Here is a 22,688-nt window from a genome sequence, read left to right as displayed (position 1 = left end):
ACAGCAGCGATGTTTAAGAATGAGTCTTTGTTAATGATGTAAAACCTGAGACGTGTTAAATGATACGTTTTTTCCACAGGATTCGCATCTTCTGATCTCCAAGCAGAGTTCTAGAGCACAGAACACCAAGCTTAATTCAGCATTCTGTGATAATGTCAGTGAGATAAACAGTGAGCGTTTTATGGGTTGTTTACTGAAGCAGCTGCAATTACTGATCCAACAATGGGCCCAACCCAGTAGACCCAGTGGTAGGTCCAGTGGCCGGTCATTAGTGCTGGTCCCATTGCTCTGGCAGGATTCAGACATGTGCTGGACACATCAGGGACACATGTTAAGATATGCTATAACACAATATTGTCCTTCTTCTCAGGCCACTTTCGCAAGACCAATATCAGACAATGACAAGCCACTTCAAGAAATGAGGAAATTACTAACATATTTACATCACATAGTAATTTGGCTTACATTTAACTGTTTTTGAAGAGTGATGTTGTGTTTAGGTTTACAGTATAATCCAGTATATTTGGGTTGAACAATATAATATTTGTCTATCATTAAGCCCTTTGATAAATCACAACAAATTTCATTATGTGCTGTGAATATCTTTAACAACTTCACATTAATTTTTATAGCATGTGACATTTGACTTTTTTTCCCCAAAATAAGGCAGTACAATCTTTTACCGTGTCAAAATATTGCAACATATGTTTTCTAATATATTGCAAGTCATTTCGCAACCACATCTGCTGTTTACAGATGATATACAGAATACTGTGCAAAAGTTAGAGACCACCCTTCGTTCACTGAATTACCATTCCGCAGATATTTATGAGGAGATGTGATAAACCATCCAAATAAAGAAGGAGAAAGTCAAAGAAAAGATTGTCCAGAACTGAATCTCAAAGGATGCTTACAAGATACAGAGAAAACAGGACTCTTTACAACCATGGAACGCCTGGTAGACCACCAACACCGTCACTGCCCTCATCAGATAAACAGTGCGAACACGACACTATGAGTCTGAAATGATGTGAAGCCGTTAAAGGAGGCAAAAAAAGAAGCTGCTGGTGTTCTCAGAACAATGGGCTGAACTTTGGAAGTGTGGAAAAATATCCTGTTCTTTCTTTTTGCAAGTAAGTTTTGATGTTTTGATAAGAAATTAAATAAATGTTCTGGAAGGTACTGTATATATTTGAACCCATTCAACGAAAAACATATTAACCATTCCACTTTTTTGGGTTGTCAATTATTTTCAATTTATTTTGTACAACCTTTTATATTCAAATGGTTTTTATATTCAAACTATGCTTTCCGTACATTTTAGTCACATTTTTATTTAAATACAGGGCATCAAACAATGTCATACCATGCTTATATGATTCTATTCTATTCTATTCTATTCTATTCTATTCTATTCTATTCTATTCTATTCTACCACTGTAATGACCACAGGGTCACACTTTTGTTAACTCACCCTGCCAGTACATTAATTATAATTGTAGAGCCGACCAGGAAAGGAACTAATGGAGTTTTGCTCTTGGCATTAACAGCGCCCAACAGCACCACCATGGTGATCAGCCATGTCATAGCAATCTCTCCATAGAGGGCCTGCAGTACCTGCTCGTCCGAATGCAGGACAGTGAAAGCTGCTCCATGAGCTCTGGCTTAGTGTTCATTCGTTGTCATCAGCTGCAAACAGAGCATAAAAAGAGGTGTTAAGCAAATGTTAACAGTTCAGCTCAGCTTGTGTTCTATATAACTTTACGAGCCTATTCATTCTCACTTTACAGCCAGGGTTCTTCACGTCCTTCACTGCCCTCAGCAGTGTTAGAAGGTGCTGCGACCTGTTTTGTTGCTGTGTTGACACAAATACTGAGGGCTGTGAACTCACAGCAATGATGCAAGCCTACAAAAGCCTCACCTTTGCCATTGCAGCACCAAGCACGCGTCCAATTAGCTGACAGGACACATAAGGCACGGCCAGGAATAACTTGATGCCGCCACAAAGGTAGATGGCCATGGTGAATGGGGGATTGAAGTGGGAACCACTTTGTAAAAAAGAAAAAAGGAGTAAAGTGATATCTAGAACATGTTGGCACATCTGCTTAGCATCTTCAACATACTTGAAGTGGAATATTATGGTCAGTCCAATGTATGTCCATGCCTTTATAGAATGTATTGGACTTTCAAGTTTAACCAATCATTTTGAAAAGGTTCTATGTAATCACTGAGTTCAATAAAGAACCCTAATTGTTCTGTGAACCGTGACAACTCAAAGAACCATTTGATCGCATACATGGTGGAAGATCTGATGGCAGAAGAAACAAAACCTGCTGTGTATGGATCCTTCAAGAACCTTTTAAAAACACTTGCTATAGAACCAAAAAGGCTTCCATTAATGTCACAAAACATTTTCTTTGGTACTATATAGAACTCTTCGTGCTAAAAGTGTTCAATACTGGTGTTGATCTTACACCCTTAAAAATAAAGGTGCCACATGTTGTCTGCATGATGCCATAGAATAATTACATTTAATAAGTCTTTATTAATAAGTATTCCCCTCTAGATATCCTCCTGCCTTGTCTTCTTATAGAAAGTCTTCACATTCTTGGGCCTAGTATTTTGCTCATTTTAAATGCCTCTCTGTCATCTGGCTGTGTACCAGCTGCCTTCAAACAATCTGTTGTACAGCCTATTATTAAAAAGAAAAATCTTGAGACAAATGTCCTATCTAATTATAGGCCGATCTCTAGATTACCATTTCTGTCAAAAATATTGGAAAAGATTGTTCTTAACCAACTTCAAACCTTTTTAAATACCCATGACGTTTGTGAAGAGTTTCAGTCTGGTTTTAGATCTTACTACAGCACTGAGACAGCACTCTTAAAAGTTTTTAATGATCTTCTCTTAACTGTTGACTCAAGCTGTCCCGCTGTTTTTAGTTCTGTTAGACCTAACTGCTTCCTTTGACACAGTTGATCACAGCATTCTTTTGTCCAGACTTGAACACGTTGTGGGCTTCAAAGGCACAGTTTTATCATGGTTTAAATCTTAGTTATCTGATAGGTCCTTTTCTGTAGCGTTGGGTAAATATTCCTCTTCCTTAGCCCCTATTTGTTGTGGTGTACCGCAAGGGTCCATTCTAGGTCCTGTCTTGTTTTCATTATATATGATCCCTTTAGGGGGGATTTTTAGGAAGTATAACATTCCATTTCATTGTTATACGGATGACATCCAAATTTATTTTCCTATTAAACTGGATGCTTCTGTCCCTCTCCAGCCTCAATTTAACTGTCTTCATGATGTTAAAGACTGGTTAACTCAGAATTTTCTTACATTAAATGAAAACAAGACCATTGTATTTGGAAGTCGTTTCGCTTTGGACAAGTTAACCGATACCCTTGGCCCTCTTGCTTCTCACTGTTCCTCAGTTATCAGAAATCTTGGAGTGTACTTTGACAGCTCCCTTAAACTTGAGAAACAAGTTAATTCTGTTGTGAAGTCCAGTTTTTATCAGCTGCGACTAATTGCCAAGGTGAAATCCTATCTTCCTCGTAAGGACCTTGAAAGACTCATCCATGCTTTCATTACCTCTAGGTTGGACTATTGTAATTCCCTTTATTCCGGTCTTGATCAGTCATCTCTCTATCGCTTACAGTTAGTCCAAAATGCTGCTGCACGTCTCTTGACAGGTACCAGAAAGCACAATCATATCACTCCAGTCTTGGCTGCTTTACATTGGCTCCCTGTCCAATTTCGTATTGATTTTAAGATCCTTTTACTAACTTTCAAAGTCTTAAATGGCAAGGCATCCAGCTACCTTGTTAAGCTGCTCAAACCATATAAGCCTTATAGATCACTGAGATCATCTAGTCAGATGTTGCTGGAGCAGCCGAAATCTTGTCTTAAACACAAAGGGGATCAGGCCTTTGCAGTTATTGCCCCTAGACTCTGGAATAAACTCCCACTTCATATCCGTACTTCAGAGTCTACACAGTCTTTTAAATCCTCCTTAAAAACTAAAAACTCCTTAAAAATCTATTTACCTTAGCTTTTAATTCAAGTTCAGTCTGAGCTTTCAGGTTCTTTGTCTCTGTCTCTGATCTCATTTTAGTGTATTCTATTTATTGTATTTGTTGCATTATATTATGTTTTATTCTTGTTAGTTTATTGACTTTTGGATTTATTGCTTAATTTTAAACTTGTAAAGCACTTTGGTCAACTTTGTTGTTTTTAAATGTGCTCTAGAAATAAAACTGACATTGACATTGACAAGTATTAATTATTAATTAATAATGCAATAATGAACAATTATGAATAATTAATATTGTTAATATAATAATGATATTAATAATATTAATTAATTAATATTAATAAATTATTAATACCATTTTGTGGAGTCTTCAAACTCATGTTTACAAAAAAACGGTCCCTTGAAGTACCAGGCAGTGAAAGGTTCCATTGGGAACCATATTATGCATCATGCAAAGAACCTTTCAAGCACCTTTTATTGTAATTTTGTAGAAAGGGTTTGAAGATTATTGTGCTTAATAGATGAAAATTTAAACATGTGCAAATATGTGACCACCAAACGTTTTATTTTTATCTATGTTTTGGTTTAATCATGTGTAAACGTGTTTAAAGGCTGTAACAATGGGTGAGAGGTGTTCAACTAAAGCTCCCTGTTATGCATTACATAACAATGATGTTTGTCTTCTCACCTTATCTCCACCACGCATGCGATCAGGACAGCTGCTGCCAGCCCGTGTACCAGCGCAGGCTGCAGTCTGCCGGCCGTCTCCACGTTCTCAATGACCGACACACAGCCGATGAACACGAAGAAAGCGGTTCCAACTAACTCAGCTATACTGGGCTGGACGATTCGCTCATACTTGTTCAAATCTCTCGCAGATCCTTTCTTGGGTTTGTCCATCAGAGTCTCCATGTTGTCCAGCTCAAGCTTTTCCTCTGCCACTGTGCTCCAGTAGCAGCAGTAATCTGAGGAACTGTGGGGAAGAATGTTGTTGTGTCCCCATATCTAGGCTGGGCTTCTGCTAATCATTTGAACTTTTACGGGTTGAGAAAAGCATAAAAACAAAATTGCACCAGTGACCTTTGTGGTTCATTCAGGGAGTGGAAGACCTCCTTAAATATCTGAGAGAGTTAGGTGCACAGTTTGAAGTATGAAGGTGTGGTTTTTAGTTCTCACCTTTGATACGGTGCTACATTTGTGGTCAAACTGAAATTTACAATTACATCAGTGGCACAAACACACAAATGAAAAGTGGAATCAATAAAATCTACATGTGCGAAAGTTTGGGTGCCCCGGTTAAGAAAAATGACTCTAGACTCTACTATTTACACTAGAAATGGTTTGCCAAGGGATCTTTAGTAAAGGGAAGGGTTCTATTTCAAACCACAAGTTGTATATAGAACAATTTCATCTTTAAATTCTTCTTTGCATGGTGAAGTGCTTTTTTCAGATTAACGGAGAATGTGTTGTATACGGTGCTATTTAGGATCAAAAAATGGTTCTTCTATTGTTATAGGCTTGACACTGCAGCAGCAGCAGAACCCATTTTGGTGCAATATAGAGCAATTTTCAACACATTTTCTATCAATCTTTAGAACCATTTCAACATAGAATCATTTAAGCATACAGACATTTCTTTGGGTGTTCATGGTTCTATATAGAGGCCTTATTTTCATTAAAGAACTCTTGAAGAACCATCTTTTTTGAGTGTAATGGCTAAATGCAAAAAAGACAGGTCAGGGACTTTGAAGAATAGGAAGATGATGTTTATTGTACACAGAAAAATGAATAATATAAAAAGATGCCATGAACATAAATTCATTATATATAATTTACATAATCGTATAATATAATCATGAACTTCGGAAGACAATAGAGATGCTGTAGTCATTCATCCCACACCCATTCTTTTATCAAGAAAAGAATATGTCCTAGAAATTCCAGGATTAAACACTGGATTATTACACTGTTGGCAAGTGTAAGAGGCACTACACTCTCAAACTCAGATGCATCCAGTACACCAGTTTGATTATCTACATTTTAAGCCATTAAATCATTTAATCTTCACTATATGATAAGTACATATATAAGCAGATCATTCTTAATATTTACATGTTTTAATAAAATCTTCACACATTTGAGTTTAATGACATTATACAGTGCTGTGATCAGCTATGTGACAGGAGAGGGTAAAGGGTAGTTGTAAATATAGATATGACTGGTGCAAGTTTGTTATGCTTGAATGTAAAGAAGAAGAAAATTGTGCTGAATTAAAGGTGCAGTGTGTAAGACATGAAGCGGTGGGGTTGCAGATTACAAACAACTAAATACCCCTCCTTTACCCCCTCCCTTTCTGACTTATGGTGGCTGTCATGTTTTCGCTTCTTTAACAACGAGAATTCACCCTTTCTTGCCTTTCCTTGTGCTAAATAATAAAGTATGGCCTTCCAATTATTGTCAAAATGTGGGTTCTTAAACATCTCATGACACCAAATAGTTAGCCAGCACTGGCATTCTTCTTCTTTCTATGTCTTCCAACTGATGTTATAAGACCACCAAATTCAAGCTGCCGCTTCAATATAAAAACCTAAAAGACAGTCTTTAGAGCCAGTGTTTGGTTTGTCTATTCTGGACTGCTATAGAAACATTGGAATAGAAATTGTTCCCTAAGCATAATTCATTTTTTCATTCATAATTTCAGGTGATTATACACTAATGAAAACATGGTTTTGAATACTAGACATACCCCCCTAAATCTTGCACACTGCACCTTTAAGCAAAGAAGACAATCTTAGTTTGTGTAAGGACTGAAAAGTGATCTTTAAGATAAACTGCTTGTATCTTGCTACGACCCAGACGTTCTTCAAACAAGGTGAGACTGGCAAGAATCAAAGAACACACGCACTGCCTGTGAAGAACTGACTTCAGTCAGTCAGACTGAGACCTCAGACTTGCGCAACGGGCTACAGAAGAACAACAGACCAGCCTTTGCCAAGCTGTTTGTTGAATCTCTGTCTCTCAGTTTTCTTTCGCACTGCTTTGATCACTTTTTCTTTTGCTTCTGTGTACTGAGATATTTTCTTTTTCAGGCATTCTAAAAGATTATATGACGTAAGAAAAATGTTGTTGATTAGAAAACAATAACATTTTGACTGGCGCTGTATGTCCTGAGAATATATTAAAACTGAAATGAATGATTGACCATTTGGCAATGACAAAATGCCAGTACTATTCAGTACTATTAAGTTTTGCTCTTTGACCTCTCCAGCATCAGCAGGTCACTTCAGCAGCAGCCTAATCTTCTCATCACCGAGCATCAACCTGGACACAGAAAAGCAACACAGTGTTAAATCCAGACCTAAGACATGCTGAATGTAAAACCAAATGAATCAAACAAATGAATAACAATTGTGTAATACAGTCATTTCAAAGGGCCCATATCATGAAAAATCTTTTTTGTTCATTATTTTTAAGTAAATGAGTTTGATGTAGTATGTAAACACTGCTATAGTTTTAAAACATACTGGTCACTCAAGTCCATACAAACCTGCAAAACAGCCCATTTTTAATTCATGGTTACTGTAAGGTTACAGAAAATTACCTTTAATGTATAACAGCCTCTTCAGCCTACAGCATTTACACTGTAGTGTTTCAACCCTGATTGCTTTTTAAACATAGCACAACTCATGGCAGCCAGTCAAAATAGAGCCAATTTACATATATTAGTCTTATGTAAATGGTCATCTAAAATGAATGGTACATAAACCCGCACAATAAGCGGACCTCAAGGAAAAGACATGTATGATATGGGCCATTTAATACTTGCAACTGGACTTCATGTAAATAAATACACTGAATATGTACCTAATGAGAGTTCCAGTGAGCACAGCTCCAGCCATCGGCCCAACCCAGTAGATCCAGTGATAGGTCCAGTAATGAGCCACTGCCGCTGGCCCAAATGCACGGGCCGGGTTCATACAGGCTCCAGAGATCAATCCTCTGAAGGACAAAAATGAGCACAATCAATGAGTACAATATCAGTTACCTTCATACGCATTACAGTTCTTATTATTATTCATTACATATTTCATTCATATTCAGGATGTGTAGCTGTCAAAATTCTTTACTGAGAAAAAAAGAAGAACATTTGCCAATCAAACAAAGAAGCTGCTGATGTTTTTAGAGCAATGGACTGACTAGTACAGACCTCAACATCACTAAATATGTTTGGGATTACTTGGACTGTGAGAAACAGAAAATGCAACCGACTTCTAAGCCTGGAATTTGAAGGTGTGGAAAAATATCCCTGTAGGTTAAAAAAATGAAAGCAAGTCTCCTGAAAAGAATCAAAGCTGTGATAAAGGCAAATGGTGGACAGTGTTTTTTTTTCCCGATTCAGAACTGGAAATGATATATGTAGTCTTATCCAGTACTCAATATCATCAATATGATCAATATTATCAAAATTATGATCATTAGTCTCTGAATTTTGCACAGTGCTGTACATTTTATCCTAGGCCTGTATTATAATGATAAAACCTACGTCGCTTATGTTAAACACTCTCACAAAAAAAGATTCAACCACATGTATTCAGCTCTGTGCAAACGTTGATGCCAACCTTCTTTCATGTGCACTTGGCTCAAACCGAGTCACAGCCAAAACACAAAACTTACACTATTCTAACAATGTGACCAAAGTTCTTATGAAGCATGTACCGTAGTGAGGTTCCTCTACCCTACATTGAGATAAACATATCATATCAGTACCACCCCCCACCACCTTACCACTTCCCCTTCTTCAAAGCCATCACCTTCCATCCCAGCCGAGCAGATCAAACAGCTACACAGCTCATGGGGAGACTTTCATATAGTACAAAGATGTTCAGACGAAGAGAGACAGATCAAGGCTGCTTGACTTGCTGCTTATTTCTCACCCTCCACATCCCATTGGAATTTCATTCCATATCCATATCCATATCATATTGTACAAGTGTACAATATTGTACATATACAAGTGTATATGTACAGAGTGCAGCACTGTGGATGTATGCATGCTATATGGGTGTGTAAAGCTCAGTGCGCCTGTATGCTATATGGGCGTAACACTAAACAACGAGTCAGTATAAACAGTGGGTAAATTTAAAGAGTATATGATTGGACTCCAAGCTGAATTTAATTGCCTGAGATGGATTTTTTATCTTATCTTATCATTAATGACATACTCTATTACATTATATAACTATTGAAATATTCTGATCTTGTGTTTGATTTCAAACAGCTTTGCCTCTTTATAAATTGGTGGTGTAAGATAAGTGTCACGTAGTTATAAGAACAAAGATAGTAGAATAAGGAGCAAAGGTTTCAGACAGATCCTTTTCAAAACTATAAAACAACTATAAGACCATTTGAGCACAGAAGCTGCCAGGGGTGTCTATCATGCTTGATTATGTAAAGCTCATAGTGAAGACTGTATAAGGGGTATAGAACAACCCTAACTTTACTTTGTTGCTCTTCAAAGAGAAAACAAGTATCTCCAAAATCGCAGCTTAACAGCAGCAGGCAAAAAACTCTTTACGACAGAGACAGAAGGAACAGAGGGTTTATCAGTCAGAACTTTTTTCAGAGCAACTCAATGCATTCAGGCATGTAGAGGTGGTGAGACAACTTGCTGAAGTGCAGGCCGAGCATCAGAACGGGGAAGAAAGGGGATTTAAGTGACTTTGAACGTGGCGTGGTTGTTGGTGCCAGACGGGCTGGTCTGAGTATTTCAGAAACTGCTAGTTTGTCTACTGGGATTTTGACGCACAACCATCTCTAGGGTTTACAGAGAACGGTCTGAAAAAGAGGAAATATCCAGTAAACGGCAGTTGTGTGGACGAAAATGCCTTGTTGATGTGAGAGGTCAGAGAAGAATGGGCAGACTGGTTCGAGATGATAGAAAGACAACAGTAACTCAAATAACCAACCAAAATCTCTGAGGAACGTTTCCAACAGCTTGTTGAAAGTATGCCATGAAGAATTAAGGCAGTTCTGAAGGCAAAAGGGGGTCCAACCTTTTACTAGCACTGTTTACAACAGAAGTTGTCACAAAGCACCTTTACAGAAAAAAAATCTGGGTCTGAGCCCCTATGGGCAACCCAAAGGTGACAATGACTTGGAAAAACCCTGAGAGCAAGAGGAAGAAACCATGACAAGAGCCAAGACTCAAAAGGGGGACTCATCCTCCTCTGCTTAACACTGAATAGCAACCAATACATGTTTTGCTATTATAACAGTGTCTCACATAGGTGTTTTGTGAAAACATCCAACAGACATATTTTCCTCTTTTTCCATAACGTAATGAATGATCATCGTTCATTAAGGTATATCTAAACTTACATTAAGCATTACTACTTATCAATTATAAGCTGTCACATGTAAGATTAGTTTCTACACCATGTAAAATGGCATAAAATATGTACTGAATTGCATTTCTGTTTTGCTTTATTAAAAATGCAAGTGTCATATATTCCTTCAACGTGAACGTGGTGAACGTGAGTGCATTGCTTCCTATTATATTTTCCTTAGCAGTTTACTCTGGGAAGCTTGCCCAGTATGTAGCGTGCAAATAATTTATCTTTTCTATATCAGGCAAATAATGCAATGTGTGACATGCACAGTTTAACCAGTGAGAGAGATAGGAGAGTCAGAAGGAGCTACCATGATGCAGGTCAATTTCTATTATGCAACATTGTTAAACAATGCAGATACAATACAAGCCTCACTGATTACGTCAAATTTTATAACACAGTTGGGCGCATGTGTGGGAGTGGGTGAGCGTGTATCTGCGTGCTTGTATGTGTTCTTGTTCTCCATGCACTCTATGAGCCGTTAACATATCTGCATCTATGCCTCACTGATAGTCATGTCTATTGCCTTACAGATGTAGATTCACCATTATAATAGCACTCTGATATCGTATTGGTTAAGTAATAATAGTGGAAGCAGTTCATTGGCAGCATTTCTTGGATTACACTTGGTCTCCTTGAAACTCCCTGTGGTGCTCCACAAAGCTATGTGACTGCAGGTGCTTATCTGTTAAATTAAAATTTTAAAAAATTATTATTAAAATAATATACACTGCTCAAAAAAAATAAAGGGAACACTCAAATAACACATCCTAGATCTGAATGAATGAAATATTCTCATTGAATACTTTGTTCTGTACAAAGTTGAATGTGCTGACAACAAAATCACACAAAAATCATCAATGGAAATCAAATTTATAACTAATGAAGGCCTGGATTTGGAGTCACACACAAAATTAAAGTGGAAAAACACACGACAGGCTGATCCAACTTTGATGTGATGTCCTTAAAACAAGTCAAAATGAGGCTCAGTATTGTGTGTGGCCTCCACGTGCCTGTATGACCTCCCTATAATGCCTGGGCATGCTCCTGATGAGGTGGCGGATGGTCTCCTGAGGGATCTCCTCCCAGACCTGTACTAAAGCATCCGCCAACTCCTGGACAGTCTGTGGTGCAATGTGGCGTTGGTGGATGGAGCGAGACATGATGTCCCAGATGTGCTCAATTGGATTCAGGTCTGGGGAACAGGCGGGCCAGTCCATAGCTTCAATGCCTTCATCTTGCAGGAACTGCTGATACACTCCAGCCACATGAGGTCTAGCATTGTCCTGCATTAGGAGGAACCCAGGGCCAACCGCACCAACATATTGTCTCACAAGGGGTCTGAGGATCTCATCTCGGTACCTAATGGCTGTCAGGCTACCTCTGGCGAGCACATGGAGGGCTGTGCAGCCCTCCAAAGAAATGCCACCCCACACCATTACTGACCCACTGCCAAACCAGTCATGCTGAACATTACAGAAGATACATACAGAAGATTGCTCTCTACGGCGTCTTCAGACTCTGTCACGTCTGTCACATGTGCTCAATGTGAACCTGTGAATCTGTGAAGAGCACAGGGAGCCAGTGGCGAATTTGCCAATCCTGGTGTTCTCTAGCAAAAGCCAAGCGTCCTGCACAGTGTTGGGCTGTGAGCACAACCCACATCTGTGGACGTCGGGCCTTCATACCATCCTCATGGAGTCGGTTTCTAACCGTTTGTGCAGACACATGCACATGCACATATGGCCTCCTCCACGTCTCCTGGTGTACTGACCTGTCTCCTGGTAGCGCCTCCAGCCTCTGGACACTACGCTAACAGACACAGCAAACCTTCTTGCCACAGCTATATATATATATATATATATATATATATATGTGTGTGTGTGTGTGTGTGTGTGTGTGTATACACTATATTTCCAAAAGTATTCACTCACCCTTCCAAATCATTGAATTCAGGTGTTCCAATCACTTCCATGGCCACAGGGGTATAAAACCAAGCACATAGGCCTGCAGACTGCTTCTACAAACATTTATAAAAGAGCATCTGACCTCACATATGAGCTTCTGGAAGAATGGTCAAAAATTCCCATAAGCACACTCCTAAACCTTGCGGAAAGCCTTCCCAGAAGAGTTAAAGCTGTTACAGCTGCAAAGGGCTGGCCGACATCATATTAAATCCTATGGATTAAAAATGGGATCTCACTCAATTTCATATGCGTGTGAAGGCAGACGAGCGAATACTTTTGGCAATATAGTGTGTGTGTGTGTGTGTGTGTGTGTGTGTGTGTGTGTGTGTGTGTGTGTGTGTGTGTGTGTGTGTGTGTATATATATATATATATATATATATGTGACCCTGAGGTCACCAAACCGGACACCCTCCATCCCCTGACTGCGCCTAGAAATTCTATCCATAAAAATTATGAATAGAATCGCTGCTGTTTGCAGATGATGTGGTCCTATTGGGGACATCAGGCCGCGAACTTCAGCTTTCGCTGGATCGGTTTGCAGCCGAGTGTGAAGCGGCTGGGATGAGAATCAGTACCTCCAAATCCGAGACCATGGTTCTCAGGCGGAAAAGGGTGGAGAGCCCTCTCTGGGTCGGGGATAGGCTCTTGCCTCAAGTGGAGGAGTTCAAGTATCTCGGGGTCTTGTTCACGAGTGATGGTACAAGGGAGCGGGAGATTGACAGGCGGATTGGTGCTGGGTCAGCAGTGATGCGGGCTCTTTACCGGTCTGTTGTGGTAAAGAAAGAGCTGAGCCATAAGGCAAGGCTCTCGATTTACCGGTCAATCTACGTTCCCACCCTCACCTATGGTCATGAGCTTTGGGTAATGACCGAAAGAATAAGATCGCGAATACAAGCGGCCGAAATGAGTTTCCTCCGCAGGGTGTCTGGGCTCTCCCTTAGAGATAGGGTGAGAAGTTCGGTCATCCGGGAGGGACTCGGAGTAGAGCCGCTGCTTCTTCACATCGAGAGGAGTCAGCTGAGGTGGTTCGGGCATCTGATTAGGATGCCTCCTGGACGCCTCCCTCGGGAGGTGTCACAGGCAAGTCCACCTGGGAGGAGACCCCGGGGAAGACCCAGGACACGCTGGCGTGACTATGTCGCCCAGCTGGCCTGGGAGCGCCTCGGAATCCCCCTTGGAGAGCTAGTGGAAGTGGCTGGGGAAAGGGAGGTCTGGGCCTCACTGCTTAGGATGCTGCCCCCGCGACCCGAACCCCGGAGAAGCGGAAGCTAATGGATGGATGGATGGATGGATATATATATATATATATACATATATATCAATTAGCATCACTTTCAGATCCTCAGCCAGCTGCTTATAAGTCCATGGCTGTTCAAGGTTCAATGTTTAAAGAGTCAGAGTAGTTATTATGCTCTGGATTGCTAATCATGAGTCAATGAGTCAATTAAGGTCTAAAAAATTAATGATGTTTACAGGCTACACAACTGAAAGAGTGTCCAAACTATTATAGGACAATTATCATTTTCTTTATTTTTGTTTTTTTCTTTTCAGTTAATCATATGTAAAGTAGCTGTGCATTAACATTTGCAGAAAATGTTATTTTTTAATAGTTTGCTGAAGAAGTTGTTCACTTATTTTCACTAAAAAATTATATATATATATATATATATATATATATACTTTGGCTAGGGTTGCCCAAGCTTTGCACATGATTGTTTAAGAATATATGCATATTGATATAGACTTGGAGTGATGGGAATCTACAGATGAAATATCTTGGCATTTGACATCTCTGGCTGTGGGTTAGAGTTGCTAACAAATTTGTTCAGACTTCCCTGAAAGGAATATTTTACCTCAGGTCTAACGCATCCATATAAAGCAATACTTCCACCACAGCCCAGATAAAGGATTCAAAGGGAAAAGCACTATGTCATTCTGAAACAGGTTGATTTTGTGCATGAAAAACGGTCATATCACAGTTGATTCATCACCACTGTGGTTAAAATGTTATTCTTTTGCTCCTACATACAAACACACGAACACCTGGCACAAAAGGCTTTGATTCTATCAGTCCTTCAGGCCTACACCTGCTGATAGCTTTGTACCACGAGGGCAGTGACCCTATCAGCTGTGTGTGCCAACTGCTCACTGATAGCATTGTCCATTCGTCCTGCTGAGGCCGGTGCAGCTGCTGTAGCTCCAAATGATGAAATCTACCACAGCAGAGAACATGTGGTCATTTTCAAAGCTTTCCCATCAGGGAGTGATTTTAGCAAGATTTTGAAGGTACGGGACCACAAGGAGGAGGTTATAGCTGCTGCTGCACAGAGCTGGAATAAGTACTGTTACAGACTGGAACAGCTATGAAGTCGTAGTGGACTCAGCCATAATTATGTACTGAGTCAGAAAGCCACCCATTTGCTCCCAGTGTTGTATAAATAACGCAAAGCTTCTATTAAGTAACATTTAAGTAAACAAATAAAAGGTTATTTAAGGACAATACAGCAAGACAATTTATAATGATGAAAATAACAATAGTCAGATACTTGCTGACAGACTTGCCCCCCTGGAGCTCATATTTTCGTATGCTTAATTTTCCATTCACATTGGAGAAAATAGTAGAGACTAAAGTTGAGGTTAGTGCTTAATGTTCTACATTCTTAAAAATAAACATAAAGGTTCCTAACTTGTTCTTGGCGTACACTTTCAGTTTGATGGAAAACCTTCAACTGGACTATATCATTTATATCAAGGTGCCATGAAACGTTTTAGCAATGTCATGGAAGAACCACTTTTGGTTCCCTAAAGAACCATGTTTGAAAAAGAGGTGAGTATAAAGAGCCTTTCCAATGTACACATAATGTTAAAGTTCTACACCAATGTTAGGACACTTCCTAGAACCTTTACATTAGGTGAAAGTTCTTTGAACTTCAGGAAGAGTCTTCACATTCACATCCTTATTTACAACAGGTTCTCCATGGCCTTAAATGGCCAGGACTACTGACAGGCCCAAAGGTTTATTATACACTTACACAACCTAAGAATAGCTCAGCCAGTTTGCATTGTACAACAAGTCCCTGTAGTTACTGAATATTAAGCCTTAGTATGTAACAAGCCTGAGACTTTAGGGGGATAAAGAACCATCCACCGAAAGGTTCTTCAGAGAAGTATAAGTGGTTCTTCTATGGAGTCACACAAGGAAGACTTTATGGCACCTTTTATTTTAAAGAGCATATGTAAGAGGTTTTTAAAGCATAGATAAAATACTTCATGGTTATATATCTTATTTACAGACATGTTTGATGACACTTCTATACCCTTCCCTGACCCTAAGCCTGTCTCTAACTCTGACCCTAAACTTTGGGTTCAACCTAAAGAGAAAACTTCAATCTTAACAAAATAAAATGAATTCTTCTATGGTATCATTCCAAAGAAGACTTTGGCACCTTTATTTTTAAAAGTGTGTTAACTGAGCTTGCTGAAACTATTTCCTGACTGCTCGCATGATGGGCATCTGTGCATTGATGGTGTGAGAGATAAAGAAGGAAAAGAAGTTAGCACTGAACTTTTTATTGTTAATCTGGTGGATTCAGCAGCTTTAGAGACTGAAGAAGTCATTTAGTCATTTGTGCCATGTGGAAATTTATAAACTGTTCATTGGCTTCATTTGGCTATTTTCCACACAATAAACACATTAACTCAAGTCTATGACTTATTTATGTGTTTAAAAATGCTGTAAATGAACAGCCACTGATGGAACTCAGAAGTGGCAAATATTACTTGCTTAACACTCTTCAGTGTCTCAAAAACATCTTATCTTAAAGATGTCATGATCTTAAAGAACCAAAACAATGTGGGTGAAAATGAAGTTTTCAGTGCTAAGGTGCCTTGGGTCCAGCAGGGGGCACCGTATGTGGGGTATAAAAATCATGATGCATTGTTCTGAAGGTGCTTCAGTGGTATCAATTTTAGATTGTTAGAATTAATTTTAATAGACAATACCAATATTTAGTAATGTGTATGCTCATTTTTTTTGGTAAGAATTAAAATAATCTGGCTCCAATGTAACATTAAAAAAGCTTATAGCAGTTTATACCAAACGTTTTTCAAAGATGGCCAGATCGTACCCAGTCAAAATAGCTGAGGGCTAAAATATTTTTCTCAAATGGTTTAAAATATTATGTTTTTTAAAATATCAGCACATAGAATCTAAGATTTCTTAGCTACTATGTTTCCTATCACTGTATAAAACATGCACAAGGTTTCTTTTGTTGTTGCATTGCTCTGCTATTTGAATAGGTGAGTGTTTATAACATTATTATAAGAGTAACAATAAAACATCTATTATGTTAATAAATGCTTGTTCATAAATTTGTAAGACAGACTAACACAAATCTATACAATTTTGGTTTTGTTAGATAATGTTCTTTACATATCGAACAAATGCAGCAACCGCATTCAGAAATAACTTTATAAAGCAAGAAGAGCAGGTTAAACAGCATAAATAGCCACAATTCCTGAATATTTATTGTAACATCTATGCTTTGTTTCAGGTCTATTGATGTAAAATTCATGAGAGTCTTTTGATGTACAAGGCTCACACATTTCCTTTGGCTCTTGATGGAAAAAGGGTTCAAATTTCCATCTTAGCTAAATCGTCAGTTCTCAGTGTTAAGTTTGTGTTTTATGGCTGTAGTGTTGACTAAATTAACTTAATTCAAAGTAGAAAGGGTCTATTGCTTTAGCTAAATTCATTAGCACAGTGGTGCATTACCCTGTAATTTTATGGTGCTGCCACCAACAGGTGAAAGGAAAAACTACAATGTACTGGCTGGTGGGCCACTTATAACATGCTCTTAAACAGAAGCCACAGGCCAATTCAAATCTGTCAAAAAGCTGCATCTGGCCCTGGGGTCAGACTTTGGACAGCTCTGGATTAGAGTATCATTTTATATTGCTTATATTTTACTACTGTGCAATTAGTGCATTCACATTTGTATATTGAGTATATTTTTAAAAAGCAAATGATCAAATTCATGTAAATATTCTCCAGAATCATAATTGGATCAAAATATTAGGAAGTCAGAGATTTTCACCTCCCAGAGTGAGTGAGAGGACTTCCAGTCCAGGTTGCAGTGCTATTGCATTTGTGGTTTTTGATTCATGTCATGTGGCTGCTTTGTCAAGCACCGAAACACTAAAAAAAGTCAAATGTCAACAACTGTGTAGGCCAGAGGAGATATCAGAGCTGCCAACAGGAAAAGACGTAAAAAAACAAACATCCTACAAGGTGAACTGACCCCAAACAAAGCTCAATGGAACTCAAGGAAGTTAATCACTGCATAAATAAATTAAATAGTCAGACAGCCAGGCAGACAGTGAGGCAGTTAGACAGTGTGCCTCTGAATAATGCTTATCTATCTATCTATCTATCTATCTATCTATCTATCTATCTATCTATCTATCTATCTATCTATCTATCTATCTATCTATCTATCTATCTATCTATCTATCCATCCATCCATCCATCCATCCATCCATCCATCCATCCATCCATCTGAGCAAAGCACCTAATCCCCAACTGCCACCGTGGATAGGGCTGCCCATCGCCCCAGGCAAGTCTGCTCACTGACCCCCTGGTGTATGTGGTGTTTCACTGAACGGATGGGTTAAATGCGGAGGTGAAATTTCCCCAGTGTGGGACTAATAAGGGTCACTTAATCTTAATCATAATCTCAGTCATAGTATATGTGTAATCATCTCACACTTACCCTGCTAGGACATCAGCTGTAATGGTCAGTCCAATGCAGAATGGGGCCAGTAAGGTACGTGTCTTGCCATTCACTGCCCCCATACACACCGACATGGTCAGGAACAGCGTCATCACCATCTCAGCTACAACAGCGGGCCCGACCTGATCGCTGTCTTTCACTGTGTTAAACGCACCGCCGGATGTGTTAAAGTAATTGTTGGGTGGAGAGATAACCTGAGAGAAGAGAAAGTATTAAAGCTGACATTACTACATTTAGTCCTGTTACCACTTAAAGCAGAACAGAAGTTTTATCAGCATTTTTGCACAAAATGGTCAAAATCTCTGTCAAATCTTTCTGTAGTTCGACAATCTCCTCAGTTTCCTATTTGACATGATAACATGCCGCGCAGTGTATGTGTGCACAGGATGGACAAATATGTGATAAAATCCAGATAAGCTGAGACGCTCTGAGATTTCAGATTTCAGCTTCTGTGAGATTGTTCCAAAGCCAGCAAAACAATAAAAATTACGTTACGCACTTTGGCCAGACTTGCTCCGATGAGTCCTCCACATAGTTGTGCTGTTATATAAGGCAACAGCAGGATGACATTGAGACCCCCAATGAGGCAGACAGACACAGACACAGCAGGGTTGAAGTGGCCTCCACTGAAGAGGAGAACTTTGTGTAAGTTATAATGTCATTTCTTTTCTTGGAATGTGGAACAGCAGTTAGTGGAATATGTAAATACATACATACCATATACACACACATATACACCAATCAGCCATAACATTAAACCACATCCTTGTTTCTACACTCATTGTCCATTTTATCAGCTCCACTTACTGTATAGGTGCACTTTGTAGTTCTACAGTTACAGACTGTAGTCCGTCTGTTTCTCTTATACTTTGTTAGCCCCCTTTTACTCTGTTCTTCAGTGTTCAGGACCCCCACAGAGCAGGTATTATTTGGGTGGTGGATCATTCTCAGCACAGCAGTAACACTGACATGATGGTGGTGTATTAGTGTGTGTTGTGCTGGTCTGAGTGGATCAGACACAGCAGTGCCGTCGGAGTTTTTAAACACTTCATTTACATTACATTTACATTTATGGCATTTGGCAGACGCTCTTATCCAGAGCGACTTACAATTTGATTGTTTTACACAGGTAGGCTAAGGTGGTGTTAAGAGTCTTGCCCAAGGACTCTTATTGGTATAGTGTAGGGTGCTTACCCAGGTGGGGATTGAACCCCAGTCTACAGCATAGAAGGCAATGGTGTTACCCACTACACTAACCAACCATGACTTCAATGTCATTGCTGGGCTGAGAATAGTCCACCCACCAAAAATATCTGGCGAACAGTGTCCTGTGGGCAGCATCATGTGGCCACTGATGAAGGACAAGAGGATGACCAACACAAACTGTGCAGCAAGTGTCTAATAGAGTGAGTGTACACGTTATTTAAAAACGCCAGCAGCACTGCTGTGTCTGATCCACTCATACCAGCACAACACACGCTAACACACCACAACCACACCAGTGTCACTGCAGTGCTAAAAATGATCCAGCAACCAAGTAATACCTGCTCTGTGGTGGTCTAGTGGTGGTCCTGACCATTGAATAACAGGTAAAAGGAGGCTGACAAAGTATACAGAGAAACAGATGGACTACAGTCTGTAATTACAGAGCTACTGTAGAACCCACCTCTATGGTAGGTGGAGCTGATAAAATGGACAATAAGTGTACATACTGAGTGTAGATAATGCATAACTACTGTTTAACATATTGGGAAAAAATTAAACAGAAAAATGGCCTGTACAAAGGTTTTAATTTTGATGTCATATACAGTGATTTGGGCAGTATGCCTTTATTTACTTGGTTATCCTTGAGGAAAGCAAGAGTATTTGTAGTTATCATGCAATCCCTAGTTAATCTAATCAGTCCTTCATTAAATGAAATCACATGGTATTTGTCAAATCCACGTGACGGCTGGAACCAAACCTCTAACCAGCTCAAAAGACATTAACTACTTTTTCCGAAGTTTATTTGTGTTTATTCTAAAGTTAAAATGTTTGTTTAGGCATAAGTGCAGGTTTTAAACAATTTGGCTTAGGTGAGTCTTTTGCAATGCTCATCGCGTTTTAAATCTTAGTTTTTTTTAATAATTTATTATTTTTTTTGATAATATGTTTCATTTTATGATAAGTCGATCAACACAAATGTTTAAAAATTACTTAAAATAACATTTTGTTACACTAACACACCTCCTACGTTTTTTCTTAGATGTGTCTTAAATCTTCATCAATGTGGAGAAGTGTTTTTAAGAAATTTCGTCTTAAGAATGGTTGATGAATGAGGCCCATTATTTCCTTTTCCTATGTATTCTTTCTAGAGGTATGAGGTTGTGTTACAGCTGATACCAATTGTATATTGATACTAATGGTTAATCTTTGCAAATATAATCTGAGGTGAGTCATGCAAAGCACATATTCGTTTTTAGTCCTCTTCTGTTTTCCTAATAAGAACTGAGTGGAAAATAAATAAACAACGGTGATCAGTAATTTGATGGATATCATTAAAAGTCAATAGCATGCACCCCAACACTCACATCACACCTTGAAAGCATTCAAGCCAATCTAATGCCATACCTGATCTCTCCGAACAGCGCAATAACGATACCCAAGGCCAGGCCGTGTGCTAGAGCAGGCTGGAGGCTCCCAGTGTCCAGTGGATTCTCTATGACAGACATGCACCCAGTGAAGATGAAAAGTGTTGAGCCCACCAGCTCGGCCAGCCAGGGCTGGACATAGAACTGGAACACACTGACCGCCCGGTGGACCTTGGTCTCCTCATCCTTTACTGACTCTGTGATGGACAGGCTACCTGAGTTCCACATCCAGGGCTCTGTCTTGGAAATGGGCTTTGTGTCAGGTGTGTTCATGGTGGCTGTAGATGGACGGAGTTTGCAGTGCGGATAAGCAGGGCCTGATAAAACGTTAGAAAGGAGGAGGAGAGAGGGAGGAACCATCTTCTCTGCTGATTGGTTTGTAGACTTTTAGTACTGCTAAGTCATCTATCAGAGTAAAACACACAATAAATGTACACATCTAACTGTTAAATAATACTGGCGTGGACAAAATAACAGAAACACCACATGAAAATGAAGACTTAAACCATTAAAGTTCAAATAACCCATATAGTTGTTTGGAATTTGAACAAAAATTGACAGTTGATTTTTAACATTTTAACATTTAACATTAATGCATCCTCTGCAGAGACCAAATTTATATTTTTTCCTGCAAAATTTAGTGCATGGTTTGTATTTTCTATTTATAAACAAACTATAAAATTTGCCACATTTTGTGTTTTTTTTTTTTTTTTTGGTCAATAATGTTAAATTCAACAAAAAGACAGTAATTAAGCATTAAAATGCATGGAAGTGTGTTCTCTCTAGAGGATATTAACTTTTCACTTAGAAACTCAACGGAATGTCATTTTTACTAAGGGTGCCCAAACATTTGACTGTATATAGGTTCACATTTTTATAACTACATAACATATTAGTTACGTAATAGTTAATAAAATACTTCAAAGCAGGTGCAAAATAAGACTCAAGGTTAACAACTGAACAATAAGCCTGAAGTTTAAGCAAATAAATCACACTTCCAAAGGCAGTTATGCAGTCACATTAGATTCAGTAGCAGTTAGTAGTATGTGTTAGCTATAAGAGAAAGCACTTCCAATAAGAACTTTGATATGGAAGCATTTAAAGCCATCATGACAACATATACCAAATAGAAATGTTGCATAGTCAACAAAACCATAGCGGTTGTTAAATACAAATATATTTCTAACATTTGTAAACTCCTTGGTAAACAAAAAAGTTGCATTAGATGATAAGGCAAAGAGAGCATATAACAAACATAAGGATGTGTGGTGAGTAAGGAGACTGGACATAAACGTAACATGACCATGAACATGAACTTTACGTGAACATAAAGCAAACTTTAATAAGAAACACTTTTAGAAACACTGAGCACAAAATAACAAACTGCAAGGTTTTAAACAAAGAGACATATTGAGCAAACAAAACACTGGGCAGTGTGTAGACTAGACAACCATGAACTGAAGCCAAGGCCTTGACATAGGGTACAGACAATAGGGAACACTAGGGAGAGGGAGAAGACAGGGACTACAAACAGGTGAGAATCCTAATAGGGAAGGCGGGGAAAAGGGCAGAGCGAAGAAAACAAAACAAAAGCATAAGCACAGGGCTAAAAAGCACATGGCCACAACACAGGGGAAGAAAAAAAGGCCTTTGACCAGGTTGACGAATAAAACTAGGCCCGAGGAATCACTTTGGATTCAGCTTCCGACCTGGAAAATCAATTGTGAAAATTTGTTGGAAGGGGCAAATTAAGGTTAAAATCAGGCTAAAAATCACGCGGAGAAGGTCCAGCTTTTGTCGTTCATCAGCAGGGAAAGAGAATACATAAATGAAATGAGACAAACATGTATTGAATTCCATAAATCATGAAATATCT

General features: G+C 39.0%; 2 protein-coding genes across 2 annotated transcripts; both read right to left on the bottom strand.

Annotated features, from left to right (window-relative positions):
• Positions 1-1,655: 1,655 nt before the first annotated feature.
• Positions 1,656-4,945, bottom strand: LOC119265149 (aquaporin-8-like). Its single transcript, XM_037544906.1, has 3 exons — positions 4,722-4,945; positions 1,922-2,048; positions 1,656-1,689 (listed from the first exon to the last, which is right to left on the bottom strand). The coding sequence occupies exons 1-3, from the start codon at positions 4,943-4,945 to the stop codon at positions 1,666-1,668; spliced, it is 375 nt and encodes a 124-aa protein (XP_037400803.1). The 3' UTR covers positions 1,656-1,665.
• A 2,290-nt stretch (positions 4,946-7,235) lies between these two features.
• On the bottom strand, positions 7,236-21,085 carry LOC108432163 (aquaporin-8-like). Its single transcript, XM_017705827.2, has 5 exons — positions 20,793-21,085; positions 18,682-18,808; positions 18,162-18,376; positions 7,898-8,032; positions 7,236-7,354 (listed from the first exon to the last, which is right to left on the bottom strand). The coding sequence occupies exons 1-5, from the start codon at positions 21,083-21,085 to the stop codon at positions 7,312-7,314; spliced, it is 813 nt and encodes a 270-aa protein (XP_017561316.1). The 3' UTR covers positions 7,236-7,311.
• Positions 21,086-22,688: the final 1,603 nt, after the last annotated feature.

The sequence above is a fragment of the Pygocentrus nattereri genome, chromosome 14 (genome assembly GCF_015220715.1).
Source record: "Pygocentrus nattereri isolate fPygNat1 chromosome 14, fPygNat1.pri, whole genome shotgun sequence".
In the NCBI taxonomy this organism is placed as follows: Eukaryota; Metazoa; Chordata; class Actinopteri; order Characiformes; family Serrasalmidae; genus Pygocentrus; species Pygocentrus nattereri.
The sequence above is the reverse complement of the archived record's forward strand: the minus strand, read 5'-3'. Positions and strand labels throughout refer to the sequence as shown.